Source organism: Chrysochloris asiatica, unplaced genomic scaffold, assembly GCF_000296735.1.
Source record: "Chrysochloris asiatica unplaced genomic scaffold, ChrAsi1.0 scaffold00330, whole genome shotgun sequence".
In the NCBI taxonomy this organism is placed as follows: domain Eukaryota; kingdom Metazoa; phylum Chordata; class Mammalia; order Afrosoricida; family Chrysochloridae; genus Chrysochloris; species Chrysochloris asiatica.
This window is the reverse complement of record NW_006408848.1, coordinates 2,486,293-2,513,083: the sequence shown is the minus strand read 5'-3', so window position 1 is coordinate 2,513,083 and position 26,791 is coordinate 2,486,293. Positions and strand designations below refer to the sequence as shown.

General features: G+C 41.0%; 1 protein-coding gene across 1 annotated transcript in view; it reads left to right on the top strand.

The window, feature by feature from the left end:
- Window positions 1-26,791, top strand: part of MCC (mutated in colorectal cancers) — a 402,058-nt gene that overhangs the window by 210,899 nt on the left and 164,368 nt on the right. The window contains exons 2-3 of the mRNA XM_006875517.1: window positions 1,713-1,826; window positions 16,961-17,103. Coding sequence (XP_006875579.1) covers window positions 1,713-1,826; window positions 16,961-17,103 — 257 coding nt within the window. The remainder of the gene's footprint in view (window positions 1-1,712; window positions 1,827-16,960; window positions 17,104-26,791) is intronic.

Genomic DNA, 26,791 nt, shown 5'->3' with positions numbered 1-26,791 from the left:
CCCATCCATCAGTTCAGAAAGCCACAGAAGACATGTCTACCCTACATCTTGGTAGATTTTTGTGTGCAGTTAAAGCTCAAGACTCACAACTTGAAAGTTAAACAGGTTAATATCCTGCAAATGCAGGATGTCCATTGGATGTGTTCAAGAACATTCTTCCTAGCTCCAACCAAACCTGAGAAAGTTGTATGTGAAAAAGTATCTGGATGGACTTTTGGTTTGTCTTCTCATGGTAAATATATTAGAGTTCTAAATCTGTTCCTTGGGGAGGGTCTGGTAGCACATAGAGGCACCTGTCCAATCAGCCTAGATTTTCTGGAGGACAATGAGGGTGGAGGATCTGGCAAGAAAATAAGTGGGTCAACTTTAAGAGTGGGCTAAAGATGAGTCAGGAGTCTTGGTGTGGCACTGCCGGATAATACACTGGAGTGCAATGTCAGTATGAACCACAAGGTCAACTGTTCAAACCCACCAGCCACTCCTTGGAAAACCTATACAGAGTCACTATGGGTCGGAACCTACTCAATGGGACTTAACAACAACAATAGCAAAGATGAGGCAGTCTGCTTCTGTAAAGATTTACAGTCTTAGAAACCCCAGGGAGTAGTTCTACTCTGTCCTGTAGGTTTGCTGTGAGTTAGAAACAACTCAATGGCAGTGTTTTGTTTTTTGTTTTATTTTAAGAGGAGACTGTTTGAAAACGTGAACACTCCCACTTTTTTGCTTAATATTCACTTCCTTGATCTGTCTCTTTACTCACAACAATTTGGGTGAATAAATTACAAAGCTATAAATAAATTACATAGCTATTCAGCTTTTTCTGGAAGAAAGTGTGGTGAGATTTCATCTCATGTACATGTAATCAAGAGTGACCAGTCTCTGGAGAAAGACATCATGCTTGGTAAATAGAGGGTCAGCAAAAAAGAGGTAGCCCCTCAGTAAGATGGACTGACTCGGTGTCTGCAACAATGGCTCAAACATGACAACACTTTGAGGGTGGCTGGTCTTTTTTTTTTTTTTTTTTCCTGTATCCATGGGGTCACTATGAGTTGGAACTGATTGGACAGCACCTAACAGAACACACCTTCAATTTTCATATTTTCCAAATGTAAAAGCTGATTTTCGTTGATTCTTACAATGAAAGTCAGGCAACCCCACCCCAACTGTTAATACCATATTCACTGAATAACTTAGGGAAAACCATTGGAATGAGGTGCTTTGCTTTTTATTCTTATTGTTCCATCCAAAATCAGGTCTCGCTGCCAACACTTGTCAGTCAGTGTTCTTTGTTACATGTGGTGGTGGTGGGTGCGGTGGTGGCAGCAGTGGTGGCAGTCACCGTGGAGTTGGTTTCAACTCACATTGACCTTGTATAGGGTTTCCAGGAGTGGAATGCCTCATCCTTAACCCGCAGAATGCCTGGTGGACTCGAACTGCTGTCCCTGTGGATAGCAGCCTAACACCTAACTCACTACGTGACCAGGGCTCCCTGTTATATGTAGAGTGACCATTGAACCTACTTGCTTAAACATGCTTGATTTATGCCAATGATCAGCTGGAGACTAATAGCACCTATTTTTGATCCCCCAAAGTGTCATGTTTTGCATGATATATTGTTTTATATGGTTATCTTAATTACAGGGAATGAAGGAAAGGAAATGAGTTTCTGCTGAAGTGGTCTAACCTCTTGCTCCTTTATTCTGTCTCTGCAGCTCCATTTGGCAGCCCTGGCATCACTAAAGGGAGACATAGTGGAGCTTAATAAGCGTCTGCAGCAGACAGAGCGGGAACGGGACCTACTGGAAAAGAAATTGGCCAAGGCACAGGTGAGGATATGGAACTTTTTAAAAACAAAAACAAAAACTTTTTTCATTTGAAGACAAAGCATAAATATAGAGATTCCCTCACAACTAATGTACAACCTAATGAACCGCCACCCAGGTCAATGAATAGAACTCATCACCACCCCCAGAAGTTTCTCTGTGTGCCTCATCCCCACACTCCACACTTTACTTATCCCCAAAAGAACCACTATCCTGGCTTGCATAGTAATTACTTTCTTGTGTTTCTTTATACTTTTATCACTCACATTTGCATTACTAAATGGTATAGTTTAGTCTTGCTGATTTAAAAAATATGTATTTTCTTTAATTCTCTTAATCTACATGTTTTCTTTGCATTACTTTTTTTTCTTTATAATTTATCTATTAAAACCTGGCCATTTGACATTCAGGGTTTTCCACAATCTGGGTGTTGCTGCTTGGTATACTTATGGTACATTTCAATATGTTCCTTTGTCCTCTGTAATTCTTCAAATTGGCAACTTTATCCACAGGCTTAATCAGATTCGTATCCAATGCCTTTGGCAAGACTGTAGACAGCATTTGTTTGTTTGTTTGTTTTCCCAAAAGAGGCATATAGAGTCTACTTGTCTCCCTTTTTGTGATGTTATCAGCTGTTGATACTCTGGGCTTAGGTTCATTAATTCATTAGATGTTCCAAAATCATGCTATTTTAGTTCTGTCGTGTCTTGTTCAGTTACTAGTTGTTATGTGTTTATAGAGATATTTCCTATCTCCTATTTGTTTGAATAGTTCAGAGAGAAGCAGATGAAATAGTATTTAAACAATTTTCAAGCTAGTGAATTGATTCCCCGTGATTTTTTTGGAAAGGGCTTACTTACTTTAAAAATATTATTATAAATTATGGACTTACACATATTTTGCATTTAATCCTTTGCAATTATTGTCTCTATATAAACACATTGAGTGGTATCTTTGGTCAGTGAGAGCCTCTTCAAGTTGGCTCCTGAGTCATTTGACATGAATCGAGCAGTTATTCCAGACACATCTGCCCCAGACCTGGAATTATCCATCAGCAACAAACTCTGGCTTCTTTTATCAGAAAATTGTATTTCAAGACCACAATCCGGGTGCAAAGGATGTTCAGTGCTACTAAGTTGGTCATTGTTTTTAGGCCTCTTTGGTAGAAAGAGGTATGAAAGTTATCTGTGTATATCCATCTATTCATTCATCAAATTTAAGAAAAAATACCTTAGGAGTTTATACTAGTCCTTCCAATTCAAATTCACAAGTCCAAAGTATGTTATTTTACTTCTTCTCTATTAGATCTGTATTTCCTTTCTTTCCCACTGAGTCTTGGTTCTTAAGGTTCAATGGATGATGGAATATCCCATAATTACTGATTTACTTTATCCACATTATATACAATAATATTAACAAAATCAATACCATTACTGAAAAGAGTTTAATAATTTTGTGTATGCATTATAATCTTTTCATTTCTCTAAATTTTCAGTGTTATACTGTTTTGCAATATCCTTCCCATAGCACTCTCTAGTCAGCTGGGTTTGATAATCCATTGCAGTGGCCAGACAGAACACAAGCATCATGCTAACGATTGTGGCGTTTATTAGGGAAGTTAACAGGTTTCAATGCAGGATCAGAACATGATCAGGGCACAGTTCTGTCTGTCAGGACAGCCTTTCCTCAGCTGTGCACACAGGTAGGCCTCTTTCTGCCTGGGCAGTGTCACAAAGATCTTTTGTTGTTGTTGTTAAGCGCCATCAACTCGGTTCTGACTCCATAGCTACCCTGTATAGGGTTTCTGAGGAGTGGCTGGTCTTTTAGGGCTGCTGATACATGCTCACAGGGCACTCCACTCCATGGTGAACCTCAGCCTGAAGGCACTTGGCTGTAGTCCTGTGGGTCAGCAAGCCCAACTCCTTCAATTAAGTGCCTGGAGGTCCCTACTTTGCAACTCCCGACACTGTAGTTCAAACCAACTTTGTAATCCAGTGCATTAACCACAGAGCCACACTAGGACTCCAGAACTCCATTGGTGGTGGCGTGCCTTGGAGTTGGTTCTGACTCATAGTAACGCTGTATATGGTTTCTGAGGCTGTAATTCTTTACAGCAACAGAAAACCTCATCTTTCTCCCCAGGAGCAGCTGGTAGTTTTGAACTGCTTACCTTGAGGTTAGCAGCCTGACTTGTAACCACTGTTACCACAGCTCCTAAGGATTCCATTAGAGAGACATAAATCAAAACAACAATGAGATATCATCTCACACCAGCATTAATAGCAAAGTTCAAAATAACAGAAAACAACAAATGCTGGCTAGGATGTGGAGAGACTGGGACCCTCCTACATTGCTGATAGGAATGTAAAATACTTCAACTACTGTGGAAAATGGTATGGCGCTTCCTCAGAAAGTTGAAAATAGAAATACCATATGACCCAACAATTCCTCTACTTGGTACATATCCACAAGAAATGAGAGTTACTGATGTTCATCACAGCACTCTTCACAATAGCAAAAAGAGGGAGACAGCCTGAATGCCCATCAGTGGAAGAATGGATAAACAAACTTTCGTACATACACACAATAGAATACTATGCAACATTGAAGAAAAATGATGATTCTGTGAAACTCCTTATAACATGGATGAACCTGGAGGGCATTATGCTGAATGAGATAAATCAATCACGAAAGGACACATACTGTATGAGACCACTGTTTTAAAAACTCAAGAAAAGGTTTTCATACTAAAGAAACAGTTGTTGATAGTTACCAGGGGTTGGACGGAAAGGGGGAGAGTAGTAACTCACTGGCTGGAGAGTTGTTGTTTTTAAGTGCCATCGAGTCAGTTCTAACCCAGAGATCCCTGTATAGATTTCTGAGAACCACTGACTTCACCGTTCAAACTGACCTTGCTGTTGAGTGCTTATCCTAGACACATGTTAACTCAAGTGATGGGGAGGGCAATATACAATAATAGGATGGTTAACAGAAGTATAATGAAGGCACAGTGGTGTATACAAGGGCTAAAGAGACTAGAGGCACATAGTGATATATATACAACCTCGGAACAACAGTAACCTCTGTGTAGAAAAATGGACAAACATAGGCTGAATGGCTGTGGGGTGTGTGTGTGTATCCCACAAATATATGTTTGAAAAAAGAGGATATTTGTACATGGGTAACCACAAGGAAAAAGCAGGACAACTATTGTATGGAGAGGATTATAATCATTGAGATGAAACAAAGCATATGCTTTGTTGAATGTAACAGTGATCTTCTCTGTAAACCTTTACTCAATTCACACTTTAAAAAAATAAATAAAATTAAGCCCACAAAGATAGAGCAACATATGCAATGGATAGTAGAAAGATAATGAGAGATTTTTTTTTTTCTCTGCTATGTAAAAAATTGATTCAGCTCCCTTTTGACTTACTTATGATCAAGTCATTCTCTTGTAATAGCTTTTGATAGCTGATTTTACCCCTAATGACAGTGGTCACTTCATAGCCCCATTAACTGACTCTCTCTTATTTGAAGTTGGACAATAAATAAGTTAAAAATTACTTTCTGCCCCTTCCACTGAAAGTATTTTCTCAGTTTGGATACCAAGGCCCAGGAAAGAGAAAAAGAAGAAATGTCTGATTTGTTAGTCTATTATGTTTTATAAAGATGAGATTAATGGAAGGAAAACAAGAACAATGAAATAATTCTGTCATTCTTTGGTAAGTGATTCATGGTTGAGGTTTTTCTGCTTTCTGGAAAAGCAAATCTATGTAAATATATGCTTTGTGGCTTTAGTAAGTTTTACCAGCTTTCCAAGTACTACACAGTGCTATGATTTAATTAAAATGTAAAATGTAAATGGAGGTGATATTTATCAGAAATCATAAAAAAGAGCTTTAACATCTGTAGAGTAATTGTTAGAAAATTCATTTTACATGATCATAAAATCAATCTGTAGGTATATTTGGGTTTTTTTTTGTTTTTTTTTAAAGCTTTTATTCAATATTGAGTGAGTGAATATTTCCAGGGCAGATCATCAGTTTTACATTCAGCAAATCATTGCAATGATTACAATCCCCGCTGTGCACCCTCAGCCAACAGTTTTTACCTCTATTACCCTTTTTTTTGATGTACACATACCACATTGAAAATAAATATTTGTTTAAATGTCCAAAGGGCACATCTTGCAAGTTAGCCTCTTGTCCGCAGGCATGCTGCCTTTTCAGCCCATGGGCCTATAGTCCTCTGCTATAGTGTCTGTCTATGCCATTGCCTCTGCCACCATCTCTGTTATCACCCTCTTTCTGGTTAGGATCCCTTGTTGCTCTCATATTCTTCCCTCTTGATGATCCTAGGGGCTCCTGTTCCTGAAATGACAGATTAACTGTTTCCCGCTTTCTGTAGGTAGACTTATGATGGGAAAGGAAGAGCTGGGTTAAGCAGCATAAATATCCATGTGATTGGAATGACAGAGTGCCTCTGTATTAGCTTTCTCTTGCTACATAACAAATTACCACAAATTTACTGGCTTAAAACAACGTACATTTCATTTCTGTGGATTTATTTTCTTGAGGTTATAGGATCAGTGACAGTTTTCTTCTTTAAAGCCAGAAGTGGTTAGAAAGATTCTAGAAAGTCTTACATAATACAATCATGGATTTGACATCCTGTCACTTATTCTATTAGAAGCAAGTCACAAGTTGCACCCATATTTAAGAGGAGGGGATTGCACTAAGCCTTGAATATGAGGAAACACATTTATCATTGTTAAGTGCCATCGAGGCTGTTCCAACTTAAACCCTGTATAGGCTTCCTGAGGAGTGGCTGGTGGGTTTGAACTGCCAGCCTTGTGGTTTGTACAGTTCAGTGCTTATCCTATAGCACCACACGAAGGCTCCACATTTATCATAGGGGACACCTTAATATCTGCCACCTACAGCTTGTTATTATTTTGTACTACTATTAGCTTATATCAATAGAGATAATAGCATTTCTTTAGCTCTTTGTTGTGCCGACAGTATGCCAAGCATTCCAGATAATTCATTTCCCTCAGTTCTCTTAATTACCTCTGATGTGTTGTTGTTGTTGTTGTCAGGTGCTATCTGATGTAGATACTATACTTATGTCCCCATTTTACAGATGAGGAAATTGAACCTTTAGGGAACTTGTTTACCTTGTTCAACATTATGTAGCTAGAAAGTACCAAGAACTCAGATTTAAATCCGGGTTTAATGGGTGTTATGGTTAAATTGTGTTCCCCCCAAAATGTGTGTTAAAGCCTAATCCCTGTACTTGTGACTGTAGTCCCATTTGGATTATATTTGGTTCAAATCCACCAAACACTCCTTGGGAACCCAGTACAGGGTCACTGAGTTGGAATGGACTCAAGGGCACTTAATAACATAGTCCCACTTGAGAATAGGTTTTTCTTTGTTACATTATTTATTGTTGTTGTTGTCATTAAGTGCCATTGAGTCGGTTCCAAACCATAGCGACCCTATATAAGGTTTCCAAGAAGAGGATGGTGAGCTTGAACTGCCGACCTTATGGTTCAAATCCACATTGCAGTCCAGCGCATTAACCCAGAGCGCCACACTGACACAGAATTAAACCAGTCTCTTTTGAGATATAAAAAAAGCAGATTGAGCAAGTAAGGAAGCAAGCAAGCAGAAATAGATTCCTGGCCACATGAGAATCTCCAAGAAACCAGGAAACATAAGCTGAAAAGAGACAAAGACCTTCCCCAAAAGCCAACAGTGGGAAAGCCTTCCTTTAGAACTAGCACCCTGAATTCTGACTTCTAGTTTCCAAAGCTGTAAGAAAATAAACGTATTTGTTACAGTCACTCATTTGTGGTACGTCTGTTTAGCAGCACTGAGTAAGACAGTGGGAATCTACTATTGCACTGCATCCTGTATTGCCTCTTAATGCTAGCCAGGCTACCCTTAGCATCCAGAGAGGGTGGGACATGGGGGCACAGGTTAGTTGGGTTTGAATTTCCCTACTTTCTCAAGTCAACCAGGTGCATACATGAATTTGTACGTACATGACATTTATAGGCCCGGTAGAGAGCACCCCTATGGGAAACAGACTCACATATGGTACCCATTTTATGATTTCAGCATAATGACTATTTATTTAGAACCAACCATTATTTTAAGTCATCTTACTATGTTTTTTAAAATACTACAGGGGGAGATAAACATATCAAACAAACTCATGCTATGAGGTCCTCTAGAGTCTGGCAGCAGTAATATGGAACACTTCCTATTTCTAAGCTCTCTTTGGAATACAAATCTTTTCTGTCTTTAGAATATGTCTCCTGAATTTCTCATCTCGGCTTTCATGGAGAAATAGAATATTCATCAAATATAATGGAGAGAATGTGTTCTGTTTTTCATCTCTTTGGGATGTTTTAAGATGTACTATGCATCTCATTGTTTTGTTGTTGTTGTTAAGTGCCTTCGAATCGGTTCCGACTCATAGTGACCTTGTATAGTGTTTCCGAGGAGTAGCTGATGAGCTTGAACTGCCAACCTTGCAGTTCAAACTGACCTCACCCAGCACATTAACCCACAGTACCAATTTCTCCTTTATCCTCTCATTTCCTTTCCTGTTTCTGCTACTATTCTTTTGTAGTGAACTGCTATGGCTGTTTCACTCTTTAATGACATTTCCATTTGTACTTGTGCCTCTTTGTTTAGCTGGCTGGATTTCCCACACCTTACCCTCAGGAAAGTAAGGAGCTCTGGTAGCGTAGTGGTTATGAATCGGGCTGTGAACCACAAGGTCAGTAGTTCAAAACTACCAGCTGTTCCACGGGAGAAAGATGAGGCTTTCTGCTCCCATAAAGATTTACAGCCTCGGAAATCCTGTACAGGATCCCTATGAGTCGGAACCGACTCTACGGCACATAACAACAAAAACAACCCTCAAAGACTTAGAATGAGAGGTATTACTTGCAGCCTATTCAATGTGACCCTGGGAAAACAACATCACTTTTTAGCATGTTTAAAAAGAGAATGGTACTAACACCTTCATAGAATGGTTGAGAGGGTTAGCAAATTAATAATGGCATTGCATTTTGTTTTCAAAAATCTCATCCATAATGCTCATAGGTTTGACAGCTGAGACTAATGTGATGATTAAGGATCAGTGGTCTCTGTGGAATAAGATAAATCCCAGTGAAGAACATTAACAAAACTGTAAAGCTCTGTAGCATCACTGTTTTGCACAGTTTTTCTAATACATGCTCCAGTTCTCAGGCCAGCTTGTTTCAAGGCTGACTTGTGGTCGAAAATCTGTGTTGTTGGTGGTTGTATTATTATGTTGCTTGTTTTTAGCATTTGTCCACATAGGCAATTTCACTAATTTATTAGACTAGACACCTGGATTTCTATAGATTTCAAATGTGTTTCATCATCATGATAGGAGAGTTAAGGTCTTGAGAAGAAGCTCAAGGTATTACCAAGTGTCAGAAGAAATTCAGGAAAAATAAAATTACATAGTATTCAATCTTTTTTTTTTATTATTATTCTTTCAAATTGAAAGTCTGTAATAGTAGAAGAAATCCAAGTTCCTAATGATACTGATTTCCAGAAATTCGTGGCCTGAAAGATGCTGCAACCACAGACTTCTGAGGTATGCAGTAGGATCAGTCAAAAATTGAATTTAGTCTAGGAGGAGGTAGGAACCTGGATGCAATTTCTTGCAATAATAGAAGAAAAAAAAAAAAATCAGCAGCATGTTGCTTGAGACCATTCCTTATTTTGTTCTGATGAAATTGGGATGCTTCTATATCGGAGGAAGGAAAAAAAATATCCCTAAATGTGTAAATTTTGGTAGAAGAAGTTGTCATCACGCCTTCAGGCTGCTAAGCAAGTGGTTGTGGAGTAATTGACTTTGGCAGGTGCTGAGTAATTGACTCTGGCTTGATAGAAACTGTAGGGGTTTTGAATTTCCTGTTTTACACCAACTTGTGGTACCTTTTTCTTTTTCAGTGCTCTAGGACAGCTAAAAGGAGCTCTGGTAGTGTCGTGGTTACGAATTGGGCTGTGAACTGCAAGGTCAGCAGTTCAAAACTACCAGCTGTTCCATGGGAGAAAGATGAGGCTTTCTGCTCCCGTAATGATGTACATACAGCCTTGGAAATACTGTACAGGGTCGCTATGAGTTGGAACTGACTCCACGGCACATAACAACAACAACAGGGCAGCTAAGGAGAGAGCTGCTTGGGTGCTTCTGGCTTTGCTTGGGTATTAGAAGAGATGGTCATTTTTTTTGACATTTCGTAAGAAATGCTTCAGGGTACAAGACCAAGAGGGAATCACTATGTGCCATTTATGATCCTTAACTAAATGATGAGAGGAAGAAGGAAGATTGTGGCTACAGCCGCTTCAGCCCCTTGGTGGCAGAAATAGGAATCAAAATATGCTTCCTTCAGCTTGTTACCTGGGTGCTGGTAAATCCATCACTTCACTTTTCTATGATTTCTCATGTATAAAGAAGTTCTGTCAGGATATGTAGCAAAAATAAATATTCCCAAAGTTTCAGTGACTTAAAAAGGATTTCAAATGAAAATGAAACGATATTTGTTTCTTGCTCCTGCTAGTTCACTGGGTCTGCAGGGCTCTCTGCATCACTGTCCTGTCCCCCCAGGCTCTCAAGCTTATGATCTTCTACCATCTGGATGGTTGTCAGTAGCTTTGGCCGGGGGAAGACTAAGTGACAAATTGTGTAAGGGTCTCTTAATGGCCTGTAACAGAAATGGATCTGTTCACTTTCACTTATATCTCATTGACCAAACAAGTCCCAGCAGTGGCCTTGTCTAGCCTTAGGGGAAATATGAAAGTATTATCCCACCATGTGTTTGCTTGGGGGTGAACAGCCTACTAGCTACCACAGGCATGCTGGTGCCTCAGGGGCATGTGCACTCATGGTAGTCTTGGTGGATGGAGCCTGTTGGAGAAAATAAACACCATTTGAGAAAGGAATGTGTTAATGGATGACAATACAATGAACAAGTCTTTTATCATTTTTTACTATGTTAATGTTGTGTGCAGTTCCGACTCACAGGGACCCTGTATAGAGCATCTAAGGAGCAACTGATAGGTTTAAGCTGCCAAACCTGTGGTTAGCAGTCCAGTGCTTATATTACAGCATCACACCAGGACTCCAGAAATGTCCATAACATACTGAAACTTATAACTTAAAAATCGTAAAGCATAGGCAGATATCAGGTAGTCATTATAGAAGTTGTTGTTAAGTGTCATTGAGTTGATTCCTATTATAACAATTCTATATGACAAAGTACAACTGCCCCGTAGGGTTTTCTTGGCTGAAATCTTTATAGGAGCAGATTGCCAAGGCTTTGCTTCCGCGGAGCCACTGGGTAGGTTCAAACAGCCAAGCTTTTGTTTAGCAGTCAAGTGCTTAACTGTTGTGCCACCAGGGCTCCTTATCACAGAAGTAATATCCCCCTTTTTCTGTTTCATCATCCTGATTGTATCTTCTTTCGTGAGGCTCAACTAGAATATTCCACAGGTGACTCTTGAAGGTGAAGGCACAGTCTGTGATGTTGGGAAACAGAACACCCGAAATCACATACACACTCCCAGGTTACAAAATGCTCTCACAGCTGGTGGGAACTCAGCTTGATGAAAGCCCATGGGGTCAGTAACAGAATCAGGGCCCCACTTGAACTGCCCATTCCTGCCTGCGGAGGATGTCGGGGCAGGAAAGGCAATGCATGTGCACAGAATGGCTTTGTTTGTCCTGGTGCTGCCCACTCATCTTCCATGTTTCCTGCATTGAAGTGCCACATCCCTGGGGTGGACTCTTATGTGGTTTAATGGAGCTGTTTAACAAGGGTGTGTGGGGGGGTTCTTTTGCCTTCTGCAGGTGATAGCTTGTTTCCTCCTACGTGATTGCCCTTGTGGGAATTGCTATGTTTTCCCCTGCACCACAGCTTGGGAAAGCTCTGGGCTTTTCACTAAGCTTTGAGATCGCAGTAGCCACATCCGTTTGACTGAGGGCAGTTAGTGTGCATAGAATGAGTGAAGTGTGTTTAGTATGATTCTTTGGGGGATACTGAGTGATACAGATGAACCATTCTAGGGTATGTGAGTTTGTTTTTGAGTACTTTCTCTTCAAAGGTTGGCAGTTTGTACCCACCAGCCACAACACAAGGGGAAAAGACTTGGCAGTCTGTTCCCATAAAGATTGTTGTTGTTAAGTGCCGTTGAGTCGACCCTGTATAGCTAGAAAACGCTATGGGGCAGTTTATTCTGTAATGCAGAGCCACCATGAGTCAGAATGAACTCAATGGCACACAAAAACAACATTCTCTTTTCACTAGAAAACAATTCCTAGGGTACCATTTGACCAGTTCCTTGCCCCACCCCCAACATGCATAATTGTGCCCAAGGTTTCTTGTTCTCCATAAGAGAAATGCCTAGGATTCCTTCAATCCCCCTGAAACTCTGACCACCGTTTCCTCCAAAGTATATGTAAGAATCACCTCCCCTGTGGCACCCACCAGCCACTCCTTAGAAACCCTATAAAGGGTTGCTATGAGTCACAACCAACTCAACTGACACTTAACAACAAAGACACCTAATACAGTGCCTTAGTATATAATGGGAAATTAACCAGTATCTAGCAGTTTGAAACTATCAGACATTCCACGGGAGAAAGATATGAGGCATTCTGCTCTGGTAAAGACTTACAGCCTTGGAAACCCTGTACAGAGTCGCTATGAGTCGGAACCAACTCCAGGGCACACCACCACCACCACCACCATTATTGGAGAAATTATTGAATTATAGAAATGTTATATCATTTATAAGTAGATAGATACTTATGGAGAAACAGAGAAGTTTAAACCTTTGCCCTCAGAATTTTTTCTCCAATAAATTCTTGTTGCTACTCCCATATGGGAACCCCTGAGTTCCAAATATACATTATGAGTCTTTTTTCTCTTTTTAGCTGCAAGTACTGTTCCATTTGACTGACTCATGAGGCTTCCTGTTGTCTCTTGTTTATGCACACACCCTCTAGGCAGGCTTTCCAGTTAGAGGCCAGGGCAAACATGATATAGTACCAAATATTATGATCCAGACTCAGACTGTTTAATATATCTGTAACCTAGGAAGCCTCACTGGGTCCTACCTTCTAGGCAGCTGATAACAGTCAGCAGTAATGCCCAGAGTTATTTTTGTGGTTATCAGTTAGTTGATTATGTGCCTTTTTCTCATATAAACACATTTTTATTCATAAGTGGGCTTTGCCGTATCTTGTCAGCCTAGTTAGTGGTAGCGATGGTGGGCTGGTGACTGTAATGATTCCAAAGGAGGAAGAATGGGTAGAGAATTGAGGGTGATATCTCATTGAGATTGCAAGGGAAACATTTCCCAGTAGTTTGCTAGAGAATTGAATATGGGAAATCTGAGAGGATAAACGATCAACAGTGCAGTGGAGAAGGGATTATGGCATAGGGATTCAGGCCAGGGATCAGATGTTGTTCTGCAATTATTTTGACCTGGAATCAGCGGCTATTGTGAGAATGTCTTCTATATATGCCCATGTATTTGAAGGAGTACAACCAGAATGCTCCTCAGAAGTAAAGATGGTGAGACTTCGTCTCTTATACTTAAGATATGTTTGTTGTTAGAAGAGACCAGTCTCTGGAGAAGGACATCATGTTTGGTAAAGTGGAGGGTCACAGAAAAAAGAGGAAGACCCCCAATGAGATGTACTGACAGCATCAGCAGCGGTGGGCTCAAACATAACAACATTTGTGAGGATAGGGCAAGACCTGGCAGTGTTTGTTCTGTTGCACAGAGGGTCACTGTGGGTAGGATCCATCTTGATGGCACCTAACAACAACAACAATGCACACACATATACGTTAAGATAAAAATAAAGAGCAATCATAAAAGCTCATCGATACTTGATGAAGACTGGAAGAAGCAATATTCTGCTGTGGGTATGTTCCTAAGAAATATAAAGCCTTTTTATTTATTGGCAGAAATGGTCTTTGCAACACTGTCATTTTTTTAACTTCTTTCTTTTCTTTTCAAGTATAGTGGATCATGGATGGATCGATTCATGAAAAGTTTATCTGTGGTTTGTTACAGTCTAGTTTGAAGGCATTAGTTGTTCAGTGGTAGAATTCTTGCCTTACATGAGGGAGACTTAGGTTCTATTCCTAGCCAGTGCACTTCACACAGACTCACTCTACATCTGTCTGTGGAGGCTTGCATCTGGCTATGATGCTGGACATATTTCAGGGGAGCTTCCAGACTGAAACCAGCTAGGGAGAAAGGCCTGGAGATCTCCTGAAAATCAGTCAGTGAAACTCCATGGATCACGGTAATCCAGTCCATAGTCAATCATAGGGATTGCACGGGACCAGGACCTCATTGTGCTTGGGGTCCCCATGAGTGGGGAACAACTCAACAGCAACTAACAACAGCAGTCTAGTTCTGTTTAGAGAAGCCTCCATGTACATATGGTTTTCACTTGACCTTAACCCTTGTACATTATCCGATTTGTTCCCTGTGATCTTCACCTTGAAAATTTTGAATCAATTCCGACTCTTAGTGATTCCATGTACATGCCAGAGTAGAACTGCACTTCACAGGGTTTTCACTGATCGTGATCTCATGGAAATAGATTACCAGACCACTGGCTGGATTCAGACCACCAACTTTTCAGTTAATGGTAAATAATTGACTCACAGCGTCCTCATGTGACAAAGTAGGACTGCTCCCTAGGGTTTCTAGGCTGTCCCCTCTACAAGAGCAGATCACCAGGTCCTTATCCTATAAGTAGAATCTCAGTGATAACCTTTTAGTTAATAGCCAGGCACTGGATCTTGAGGGGAGGTTACATGATGCTTCAGGTTGTCATGTGGAATAGTGATTCAGGTCTGAAAGTAACTATGCCATGCCTCCTATCTTCCTTCTGGAGCGCCCAAGAACCCCCAGCCAGTTACTGCTTTAATATTTACCAATCTATTGTTGGGAGTCCTTGTGTGGTGTGCTGTAGGATAAGCACTGGACTGCTAACCACAAGATTATCAGTTCAAACCCACCAGCTGCTCCTTGGAAACCCTATACAGGATTGTTATGTATTGGAAACAACTTGAGGTCACTTACCAACACCAACAGCAAAGCTTTTGCTGAGGGTCATGTTCATAGGTGTGGTCTTTGCCATGATTTATGCTGACAACATTTATCAGACTCCTTTTCTGAGTACTTCTTTTTCACTCCTGAGTGACGCTGGTGGTCTATTCTTTGAAGGCTTTTTCTCCCTGCCCAGTGGCTACTGTGCTACACTGTGGGAAGTGGGGGAGGACATTGGAAGTAGCCTGACACCAGCTGAAAGTGCAAACCTGCAGAGCCAGCAAGTACTTACGGTTCTTGGCATTAGGAAAACCTTGTTGAAAATGAAATTAAAATTCCTCTGCTAGACAGGAAATTAATTGCAGCTGAATGTAGTAGACAGTGATATCAACTGGACTACTCATTTCATCCGTGAGGAGCGTTCTATTATTATGTAAATTAGATTAACTGCACATGACTGGTAGGGGTTGGGGGTTGGAGAAAGGAAACATAAACGCTGGTTAAAAAAAATATTTTTTTATAGCATCTGTTGCCTCTTAGTCCATCAGACACTGAATAAGGAAAGCTCCTCAGCCTCTTGTTATTTCTGCAAAGTGGCCATCATGACAGTGAAGACTGCAGTGTATTCATTCCAAGCACTTATATTCATGTTTTCCACAGTAAACCAGGTGTTTCAGGCTTAGGCTACTAACTGAAAGTTGGAAGTTTGAGTCCATCGAGAGGCTCAAACATAACAATGATTGTGAGGATGGCTCAGCACCAGGCAGTGTTACGTTCCATTGTGCATAGGGTTGCTATGAGTAAGAACCAACTCGATGGCACCCAACACCAACAAAGGAATCTTAGAGGCTTTAATGGTGCAGTGTTTGATCACTTGGCTGCTAACTGAAAGTTCAGCTGTTCGAACACACCAGCCACTTTGAGAGAGAAAGAGGTAGAAGTCTGCTTCTGTACAGATTACAGGCTTGGAAATCCTGTGGCAGTTCTACTCTACCTTAAGGGTAGTTGTGAGATGGAATTAACTCTATGGCAATGGGTTTGGGTTTTGTTGGGGAGACACCTAAGAAGAAAGACCTGGCAGTCTGCTTCTGACAAAATTCAACCATTGAAAACCCTATGGCGCACACTTCTATTATGCATGGGGCCTTCATGAGTCAGAACTGACTCAGTGGCAACTGGTAGGGCTAAATAGTGGAAACACCTAGTTCCTGCCTTCAGGGAGTTCATAGTCTGGTAGGAAAGGGTATTGGAAAGCTTTAGGACTGCAGTTAACACAACCAGATAAGTAACAAGGTTATAACATTTAAGATTATTTAGTCAAAAAGTAGCCAACAAATACCCTAACAAAATCTGCAAAAAACAGAATGAATTGCTAAAAAGGGACACTGAATAGAAATAAAGGAATTCTGGAAAGGATATATTCTATATCCTCCTATAGGACATAGGAGCAGAAGATGTCTCTTCAGGACACTCAGTTAAGAGAATCTTCTCCAAGTAACTTCAGGTCCATTCACTTACGACTTGGTTCTCAAAAGAAGATTGTTGCTGTTGTTAAGTGCCATCGAGTCAGTTCCTGCTCAAGAGAGACCCTGTATAGGGTTCCAAGGAGTGGCTTGTGAATTTGAACCACCAAACTTGGAATTCAAACCGACCTTGTAGTCCAGCACCTTAACCCACAGCACCACACCAGGCTGAGTCCAATTTGGTCCAGTTACCCACTTCTTAGCCCACAGGAAAAGAGGGCCCTTGGATAACTCCATTAAAAGTATGTGCAATGTTTTCCCAAAGAGAGAATGAGTATAGGAAAGACAAAAACTAAGATACCTATCAGGAGAAGTGTAAAATTGAGCTATTGATGTGATTATTACATTGCCAGGCAAGTAAGCAAGCTAGTATCTTATTTTGGGAATACCTTATGTTGAGGCTGTGATGTGTTGAGTTCATAAGGCTTAGAGTCCCTCATCTGTCATCAACTCATTGACATTCCTGTTCTCTGGATCCTAGTGTGAGCAGTCCCACCTCATGAGAGAGCATGAGGATGTCCAGGAGCGAACCACGCTTCGGTATGAGGAGCGCATCACAGAACTCCACAGCATCATCGCAGAACTCAATAAGAAGATAGACCGTTTGCAAGGCACGACCATCAGGTAAAAAGGCTTTGTCTTTGTCCCTCTGGACTTTAACATGGGTCTTAGAGTTGAAGTAGTCCTTCCAAACTTATAATGATGTTCTAGTTGTAATTATAGTTTTACAGTTTATAAAATACTTTCTCTTTGCTTTGTTAACCATGAAATTTACATCAGTTACCCTCTTCTGAATTGGATCCTCAGAATAACCCTGGGAGATAGACAGGGTGAGAATAGACCCATTTACTGATAAGAGTATAGTATTTCTGGAGTTGAGTGAAATGCTTTATGAACCAGTTCTAAATGGAGTTTCCCTTTGTTTTGGAGTTCAGCACCCCTCCCTTTTGTTTAGTAGATCTGCTCTAGATTTGTAACCTGTCTACTTCCTCTGATGATTTGAGAGATGTGTGGATGTGGCCTATAACTAAGCATTATGTAAGATTCTAGATAATCTTAATAGTACTTTGAGCTTACCTCAAGTGACTTTACCAACACCGGCTGATCCTCTTGCTTGACTGCTGAGATAGGAGGAAAGATGTGATTTATCATTTTACTAATGAAAAAACTGAACTTGAAAATAATAAAGGACCACTTTGAAGTCACACTTAGCAGAGGGATAGAGTCTCTGCTTTAATGTTCTTTCCATAAAAGTGGCTGTCAGATGCTTTGGATAATACTTGGTGTTTCTTCAAAACATTAAACATGAATTTTACTACATGATCCATCAATTCCACACCTCAGTATAGTCCTAAAAGAATTGAAAGCAGGTACACAAGCAGATGGAGTCCTGTTGTGGTGCTATAGGATAAGCACTGTACTAGTAACCACAAGTCAGTGGTTCAAATCCACTAGATGCTCCTCGGAAACCCTATTCAGTATGAGTCGGATCCAACTCAATGGCAGTTAATAACAACAACATACAAACAGATACTTGTCTACCAATGTTCTCTGCAGCACTATTCACAATAGCCAAAAGGTGGAAACCCCCTAACTGTCTATTAACAGATAGATGGGTAAACAAAATGTGATGCATACATACAATGAATAATATTCCACTGTGTGTTACATTCTGACATGCTTCAATATGGTTGAACCTTGAAAACGTTATGCTATGTCTCCTTTGTCATGGGACTAGAAGCACTGGTTGGTGCCTAGCTGCCATTACTGAAAATTTTGATTTCATAATTGAAACTTGATCGAAAGGGGGAAAATCAGAGCAGAATTTTGATTTCTCGTAGACTCTAGACACTTGGAGCCATGAAGGTTGGTTGAACTCAAAACTATTACCCCGAGATAATACTTAAACTTCAAACTAAAAATGTCCCCGGAAGTCTTCTTAAAACCAAACAATAGTTTAGCTTAACTAGTAAAAATGCCTGCCTTGAGCATTATATTCTTTTTGAAGTGGTTCACATGGGATCACATTGACAACAGCAATTTGAATGATTAGATAGGAACCTTATTGTTGTTGTAAAGTGCCGTCGAATTGATTCCAACCCATAGTGACCCTGTATAGGGTTTCCGAGGAGCAGCTGGTGAGCTTGAACCACTGACCTTGCAGTTCAAATGGCTTTGCAGTCTGATGCATGAACACACGGTGCCACACTGGGACTCCTTAGGAAACTGTTAAGTAAGTTAATTGGGGAAGAACAACTCAGAAAAGTGAGGGGAAAATGGTTGCACAACTTGAATAATTTAATCAGTGTCATTGAATTGTAAGGTGCTCTGGTAGCATAGTGGTTACGAATGGGGCTGCGAACCGCAAGGTCAGCAGTTTGAAACTACCAGCTATTCTGCTTGAGAAAGATGAGGCTTTCTGCTCCTGTAAAGATTTCTAGCCTCGGAAACCCTGTACAGGGTCGCTATGAGTCAGAACCGACTCCACAGCACATAACCACCACCACCACCATTGAATTGTACATATAGAAGCTATTGAATACATGTCTGTTTTGCTGTGTGTATTCTCAACAACAAAATAAAAATTTAAATAAAATAGAATCCTATATATTTAAAATGCTACTTTTTATAAGAAATTGGGACTTAGAGACCAGACTATAACATTTCTGAGAGTTCCAATTTGATGTTCAATAAATACGTTTAAACACTGGTATGTAAATCAATAAGCAGCTCATGAGAAACTAAAAAAAAAGAACATTATGCTGAGTGAAATAGCTCAGTTATAAAAGGCAGATAGAGAGTATGATTCCATTTATATGAGATATCTAGAATAGACAAATGGGTAGAGACCAGAGATTATTAGTGGTTGGCTAGGGTCAAAGGGAAAGAAAAGAATGAATGATCCACTGCTTAGGGTCACTGAGCTTCTGTTAAAGGTGATGGAAATTTGTAAAAATGGATAGTGGTAATGGTTGTATATATGATGAATATAATTAATGTCACTGAATTGTACATGTAAAAAATGTTGCAATGGAACAAATGTTATATATATATATATATTTAACCCCATAGCAAAAAAAGTAGTAGCATTTTTTAAATGGAGCCATAAAACTCCAATTTTATACACATATATTCATATTTTGGAGTCTTGGTGTGGGCTGTAGGATAATGCAAAGTCAGCAGTTCAAACTCACCAGCTGCTGCTTGGAAACCCTATACGGGGTCACTATGAGTTGCAGCCAACTTTAGCAACACCAGCACTTAGCACTTAGCAACAACAGCGATTGTGTTTCCACCTGTTGCCTTCAAGTCTGACTCGTATTGACCATATTGGACAGAGTAGAACTGCCCCACAAGGGTTTTCAAGGCTTCAAACTTTATGGAAGCAGACTGCCACCTCTTTCTCCTATGGATCTGATGCTGGCTTAGAATGGTCAGTCTTTCAACTAGAAGCTGAAATAAAAGTAAATATATCAAGTTATTACTATTACTTTCCCTATGTGGTGATTTCTGTTTTCTTAACTCTATAATTTGCATATAAATTTTACATAGTGAGGAAAAAGTGACTGTCAGGGTTCCTGCCTTACTTGCTTGTCAATCACTAAATCTTTACACACAGTGCTTAGTTGGTGTGTCTGCTAATGCTGTGAGGAGGGACTTCTTTAAATGACTTAGTGAGCCAAGGATGAGAACGTTTATCTTCCCAGCTGAGCTCAGGGAACAGCCCTGAGGAAACTAAGTGGTTGGCACCTACCTTTCTGAAGAAACGGTGCTTTGTTCTCACTGTGTTTGTACAAGCCACAATTAAAAAATCTTTAGATGCAGCTACTTTAAATCCACCCTCTAGAAGTCGTCCTGGGTCAGAGGAAATTTGGATGCATTTTGTTCCAACTCTGAAAGTAGTAGTTATGACAGACCTGCTTGATGAGGGTGCTGATGGGTCTTTGTTTTGGGGGAGTGGGAAATGATGGAAATTTTTGCACAGAATTGGAGCCACACAGTAAACATCATGTTCCAGTTTGGAACTTCAAGACTTTACAATTGTACTCTGGCCTTCAGAGTGATTGTAGGTGAGAAATGCATGAGTTTTTGTAGCATAAAGAAATAGATTATAGTAGACATAAAGGAGCCTGACTGAGGACATAGGCAAATTTGTAATTTCCATAAAACATGTTGGTGTGTTAAGCACTTGAGAAGATAAAGGCAAATGGGCCCAGTGAATTGTAACAAAAAAAAACAAAACAAAAAACCATCACACATCACCTGGGAAACTTAATTTCAGGATGTTTAAATTGAATGTAATGATTAAACTGCTTCATATTGAAATACACTGTGCTTCTTGACCATAAGCATTTATGGGTGCTTTTTCTTTAAAGGGTATTCCATCCGTGAAGATGTCACATTGTAGTCTGCCAGTTTTCATTATGTAAATGAGCTGGCCCCTCCTTGAGGGGTCTTCCTGCAAGACTGGAAAATGTACAGACAGGTGGGCTGCTGAGACAAGGGTCATCTTGTCCTCTGAGCTACAATGGCTGTGGCATCTCTCCTACCCCAAGGACTCTGGGAAATTGGTTTGACCTCCGGTCCCAAGATGCTGTGATTGGCCCAATACAATGGGAACCATATGCCTAGGATACATTCAAAATATACCTAGACTCTAGAGATATGATTATCACTCTAGTCAGGTACAATATTGTTGTAATCGTTTCTACTTTCAGTCCGGGGCTGAATTAGTAATTTATTGCAGAAGCTGAAAAAAAAGCAATAAAGGAACTGTTTTCATAGCTCTGGTACATTGTGACATTTAAGCAATAAGGAATGGCTTAAGGAAAGAAAATGTGACGAGCTCATAGTTTTAATTTTTAATCTCAGGTCACAATCATGAGTAGTTCATGTTTTCTGCTTCCTCTTTTTAAGCCGCTCCTTGGAAACCTATCCAGGGTCGCTATGAGTTGCAACCGACTTGATGGTACTTACCAATTCTTATAGCTATATGGGTTATGTAGCCAAGGACCAGATACTGCAGGTTACTGAATTCCAGTGTAAGCTGAATTCACAGCCTTGTTCGGTCTCCTAGGTGAAGATTAACCATTGATAGGAAAAGATGAAACTGAATTTGAATGGGGTTATTTTGGTAGACTCAAAAGACTCCAAATATCTCTTGTTATTCTTTGGCACCATTGAGTTGCTTCCGACTCACAGTGACGCTATGCCCAGTCCTTCGGCATTCTCACAGTTGTTGTTACACTTGAGCCCATTGCTGCTGCCACTGTGCCAATCCATCTTGTTGGGGGACTTCCTCTTTTTCGCTGATCCTCCACTTTAACGAACATGAAACCCTTCTGTAGGGACTGGTCCCTCCTAATAATATGTCCAGTGTATGAGAGATGAACTGTCACTATCCTGGCTTCTAGGGAGCATTCTGGTTGTACTTCTGACAACATATACTTACTTGTTCTTCTGGCAGTCCTTGATACTTTTAATATTCTTCTCCAACACCATAATTCAAATACATCAATTCTTCTATGATCCAAATATATAGGTCCTGAAAAATTCACTGAGTTTCCTTTCCAGTACCCACTGTCACTGAATCATTTCTTACCTACTACGCCCCTGTAAGATGGAATAGAATTGCTCCATGGGTTTTCTGAGTCTGGAAGTCTTTTTATGAAAGCAGACTACTTCATTTTTCTCTCAAAGTGGCTGGTGGATTCGAACTGCTAACCTTTGGGTGATCAGCCTAACACTTTACCCATGGTGCCACCAGAGATCCTTATAATAAGGAGACTGAAATAATCGTATCTGAGGTATCCATGAACCCGCTGCTATTGTGCCAATTCTGGCTCATAGATGACAACCCTGTATTGGGTTTCTGAGACTGTAAATCTTGATGAGTTCAGAAAGCCTCATCTCTCTCCTGCCGAGTAGCTGGTGGATTTGAACTGCATACCTTGTAGATAGCAGTCCTGTGCTTATCCTAAAGGTCCTAAAAGGGTTATCTTCATACCCTTCTCTTCCTTCACCTCTCTACCTGTGGTGGAGGTTGATGATGGTTATGTGCCATGGAGTCAGTTCTGACTCATAGAGACCCTGTATGGGATTTCCAAGGCTGTAAACTTTTACAGGAGCGGAAAGCTTCAACTTTCTCCATTGAGCAGCTGGTGGGTCTGGACACCCAGCAGTCCAATGCTTATCCTACAGTGCCACCAGTGCTCTTTTGTCATTTGCTCACATGACCTGAGGGGATAAGGAGAAGGTCCAACCTTAAACCACCAGAAGACATGTAATATTTTGCTCATTTAATTTCACAGAACCTTGTGGGATATGGGATTGGGATCTAAGGGTTCTAGACCAGGGAAGGAAAAAAATGGTGAATATATATTTAAACAATTACCAGATAGTCTGGATTCAGAAGCCAGAGGGTGACCAAAACCTGGAGCTCAGCAGAGAACTACATTAAATGATGCTGAAATGCCAGAACTTCCCTGGTTTGATATAGAAGGAATCCAGGAATCCATAAACCTAGGGAGTTAAGAAAGTTGAGTTGGAGCTGCTATCATTAAATGGGGTCTTTGCATTGGCTACCCAAAATGCGGGGGCTACAAAGGCAAGATGTGACTGGCTCACAAGTCACTGGCTTTCAAGAGGGAGACTAGACCAGCAGTGTTGCAAGACCTGGGGACTCTTGGGCCCACAGTCAATGACATAGCCACAGAGGACTAGAGTGGAGAGTGAAGTGTCCAGCTGATAAGAGAGGGCATATGCACAAGCACACCCACACTTGCAGATAATACCCACTTGACATGGCTTAAATTACTGGATGATCAGAGCTCAACTAGAAGAAGAAAGAAGAGAAAAAAATATTAATTTGATACAATTTGATGAACTTGACCTACACCTATGGATGCAGTAACTCAAAAGAGGGAACAAATCTTTACAGCAAGGATCATTCCTACCCCCTCCATACACAGAGTAGACGGGGATGGGCAACTTGGACGTTGGCTACCCAAAGTGGGGGGAAGGGGGGCTACAAAGGCAAGAAGTGACTGGCTTACAAGCTTTCAAGAGGGAGCCTAGATCCACAGGGCATGGAGGAAGTTAGAATCTCTACTGAGTAGTATCTAATCTGTCTAGGTGGGGGGCTGATGAAAGGAGATGTGGATAAGTCTTTTGTGATACAATAATGAATAATTGCTATCAGGACTGATTGTGAGGGTTGGAAATGTAAAGGTAGATGTTTTGTAGCAAGGAGGGGAGTGATTCACTTTTTAGTCTAGGAGTGGTGGCCCCTGGGACCATGAAGGGAGAAGAGAGGAGAGCGGAACCCTACCCAGAGAAGCAGTGATACCTGAGATGGAGGCAGAGACGATGACGTGGAGAGATGGAGCTGTTGGGGACTTTAGATACAGAGAGGGAGAGGGGCTGTGTGCTGATGACCGGGGGGCAGGCTTGTAGTGTATATACCCTTTGGTTGGTTAACGATGAATGGAGGGGATTGTAACCATGGCAATGAAACGATATATGATAGGATGAATGTAAAGCTAATGTTCTCTCAAGTAAACTATCACATAATTCACAATAAAACATTTAAAAAAAAAAGAAGGAGCCTAGATCCAGAGGGCATGGAGGAAGGTAGAAACTCCACTGAGTAGTATCCAATCTGTCTATGCAGGGCTGATGAAAGGAGATGTGGTTAGCATTCATGGGGTCCAATAGTGAATAATTGCTATCAGGACTGACTGTGAGGGTTGTAAATGTAAAGGTAGATGTTTTGTGGCAAAACGGGGGGAGTGACTGACTTTGCAGTCTAGGAGCAGAGGTCCCTGGGACCATCAAGGGAGAAGAGCGGAGTGCGGGACCTTACTAAGAGAAACAGTGATGCCAGAGATGACTTGGAGAGATGGAGTGGCTGGAGACTCTAGACCCAGAGAGGGAGAGGGGCTGTGTGCTGATGACGGAGGGGCAGGCTTGCAGGGATATACCCTTTGGTTGGTTGATGATGCATGGAGGAGATTGTAACCATGGCAATGAAACGATATATGATAGGGTGAATGTAAAGCTAATGTTCTCCCATGTAAACTATCACATAATCTACAATAAAATATTAAAAATAAAAGAAAAGGGGGGGTTCTTGATGCCACTTAAATGCTGAAATCAACATAGATGTTTGTATTGGCAACAGGACCTGAGTAGTAATCAAAATGGTTTGACTTGGGGATCTTTGTTAGTGGCTAATTGGTCATAAGTTTTTTAGGACTGATATGAACGGGCAACCTACTAAAATCTCACTTGATACTCATAGCCAAAACAAAGCAAACAAACCTCTGGTCTAGTGAATTTGACTTGCCACCACCATCAGTAATCATGGTCTCTTATTCAGTTCCCTTACCTGACAATGTTCACAGACCCAGATCCTCTTGAATGAAAGGGAAGATGTATACAACCCTGCCACTACTAGCCAACCCAAAGAGAACACAGCCACTTACAAGGATAATGGATGGTTTAGTGGGGCAAATAGATAACCATATTTGGGGTCATCACTGGACACTGGCTCTGAATAGATGACAGTCCTTGGAGACCCATAGTCTACTAGTCGGAGTAGGGACTTAACGAAGAACAGGTGAAACGTGATAATTTGGCCTGAGCCCTCCCAGTGGACCTAATTCTGACACTGTTGGAGCTGTAACCTTTTCCACGCCTTACGGATGTTGTGTGGCAGTGGTAGTGAGGTTGGCCCAGGATCGGACATTGTTTCATTCTGCTGTGCATGGGGTCGCTATGAGTCGGTTCCAACTCGATGGCATCTGACAACAACAACGAATGTTGTGAATATTCCCAACTAGAAGTAGTATATGGTGCTGCTTTTCTTTTAGGCAGAATAAATACATGGAGTCACATAAATGATGGCTATACTATGCATACTTTTGCTTGTTTAAATTAAGTCAGTTCTGACCCTATAAGACAGAGTAGAACTGCCTCCTAGGCTTTTATAGGCTGAAATCTGTACCAGGACAGATTACCGGGTCTTTTATCATGCGAAGATTCAAACTACCATCAGCCCTCCTTGTTTGTTTGTATAGACACCTGCAATTTTGTGTTTTTCTCTTTTGTTCCTTTATGGTTTAAGATGGTTGTTGTTGTTGAGTCCCATCAAGTTGGTTCCAATTCATAGCGACCCAGTATAGGGTTTCCAAGGAGCAGCTGGTGAGCTTGAACCACCAACCTTGAAGTTCAAATTGACCCTGTAGTGCAGCACATTAACCTGCAACACCACACCAGGACTTCTAATATAAGGTTGTTGTTGTTGTTGTTATGTGCCGTGGAGTTGGTTCCAACTCATAGCCACCCTGTATAGGGTTTCTGAGGCTGTAAATCTTTACAGGAGCAGAAAGCCTCATCTTTCTCCTGTGGAACAGCTAGTAATTTCAAACTGCCGACCTTGAGGTTTGCAGCCCAATTCATAACCACTACACTACCAGAGCTTTAGTTGGTTTATAAATTAAAAGCTTATAACTTAGTAGTATGGAGTCCTGCTTGTGGCGCTGCGAGTTAATGCACTGAATTGCAAGATCAGTTTGAACTGTAAGGTCGGTGGTTCAAGCTCACCAGCTGCTCATTGGAAACTCTATACAGGGTTGCTATGAGTCGGAATCGACTTGACAGCACTTAACAACAACAATTTAGTAGTTAGGTTATAAGATACCTAGGTGAGTTTGGCAATGAAATAGAAGAGGAGTGAAGATCACTTAGTAATGGATGCAGTAACTAATTATACTTTGGGTCTCCCTTTTGGGGAGAAGGTGAGTCCATTTATACTTGAGCAAGGGATAGTTACAAAAGTGTGGTGCGATTACTCTTACAATTTGGAAGTTACATGTGGGAAAAGGGTGCTTATGACTGAGTCCAAAGAAGGTAGACTGTGATGAATATTGTTTGGCACTTGGTCCATTCCAACCTCTATATTTAATCTTCACAACGAAGGAGCTGATCCCTAGGGTCTACTTTCCAGATCTTAATAACAGCTGGGTTCTGGATCCAGTTTAGGCTCCACCAGTAAGATATACTTTGTGTTAGTTTGGAAGGCAGAAAAGAGGTGGGAGCCATTTCCCCCCAGGCCACGACATTGGCAGCTGACACACAGGCTTTGGTGGCCATGAGACCTGGGTTGACTGGGCAGACTTCATTCCCCTGCCAGGTGCAGCCCTGGGGGCTGTAGACCAGGTGTGAAAGCAGCAGCAGTTTCCTGATCTTTGAGGGCACCGCAGCTGTGATGGCAAACTTGGCAGCTCAGGTGGTCTCCACTGCCCTTCTC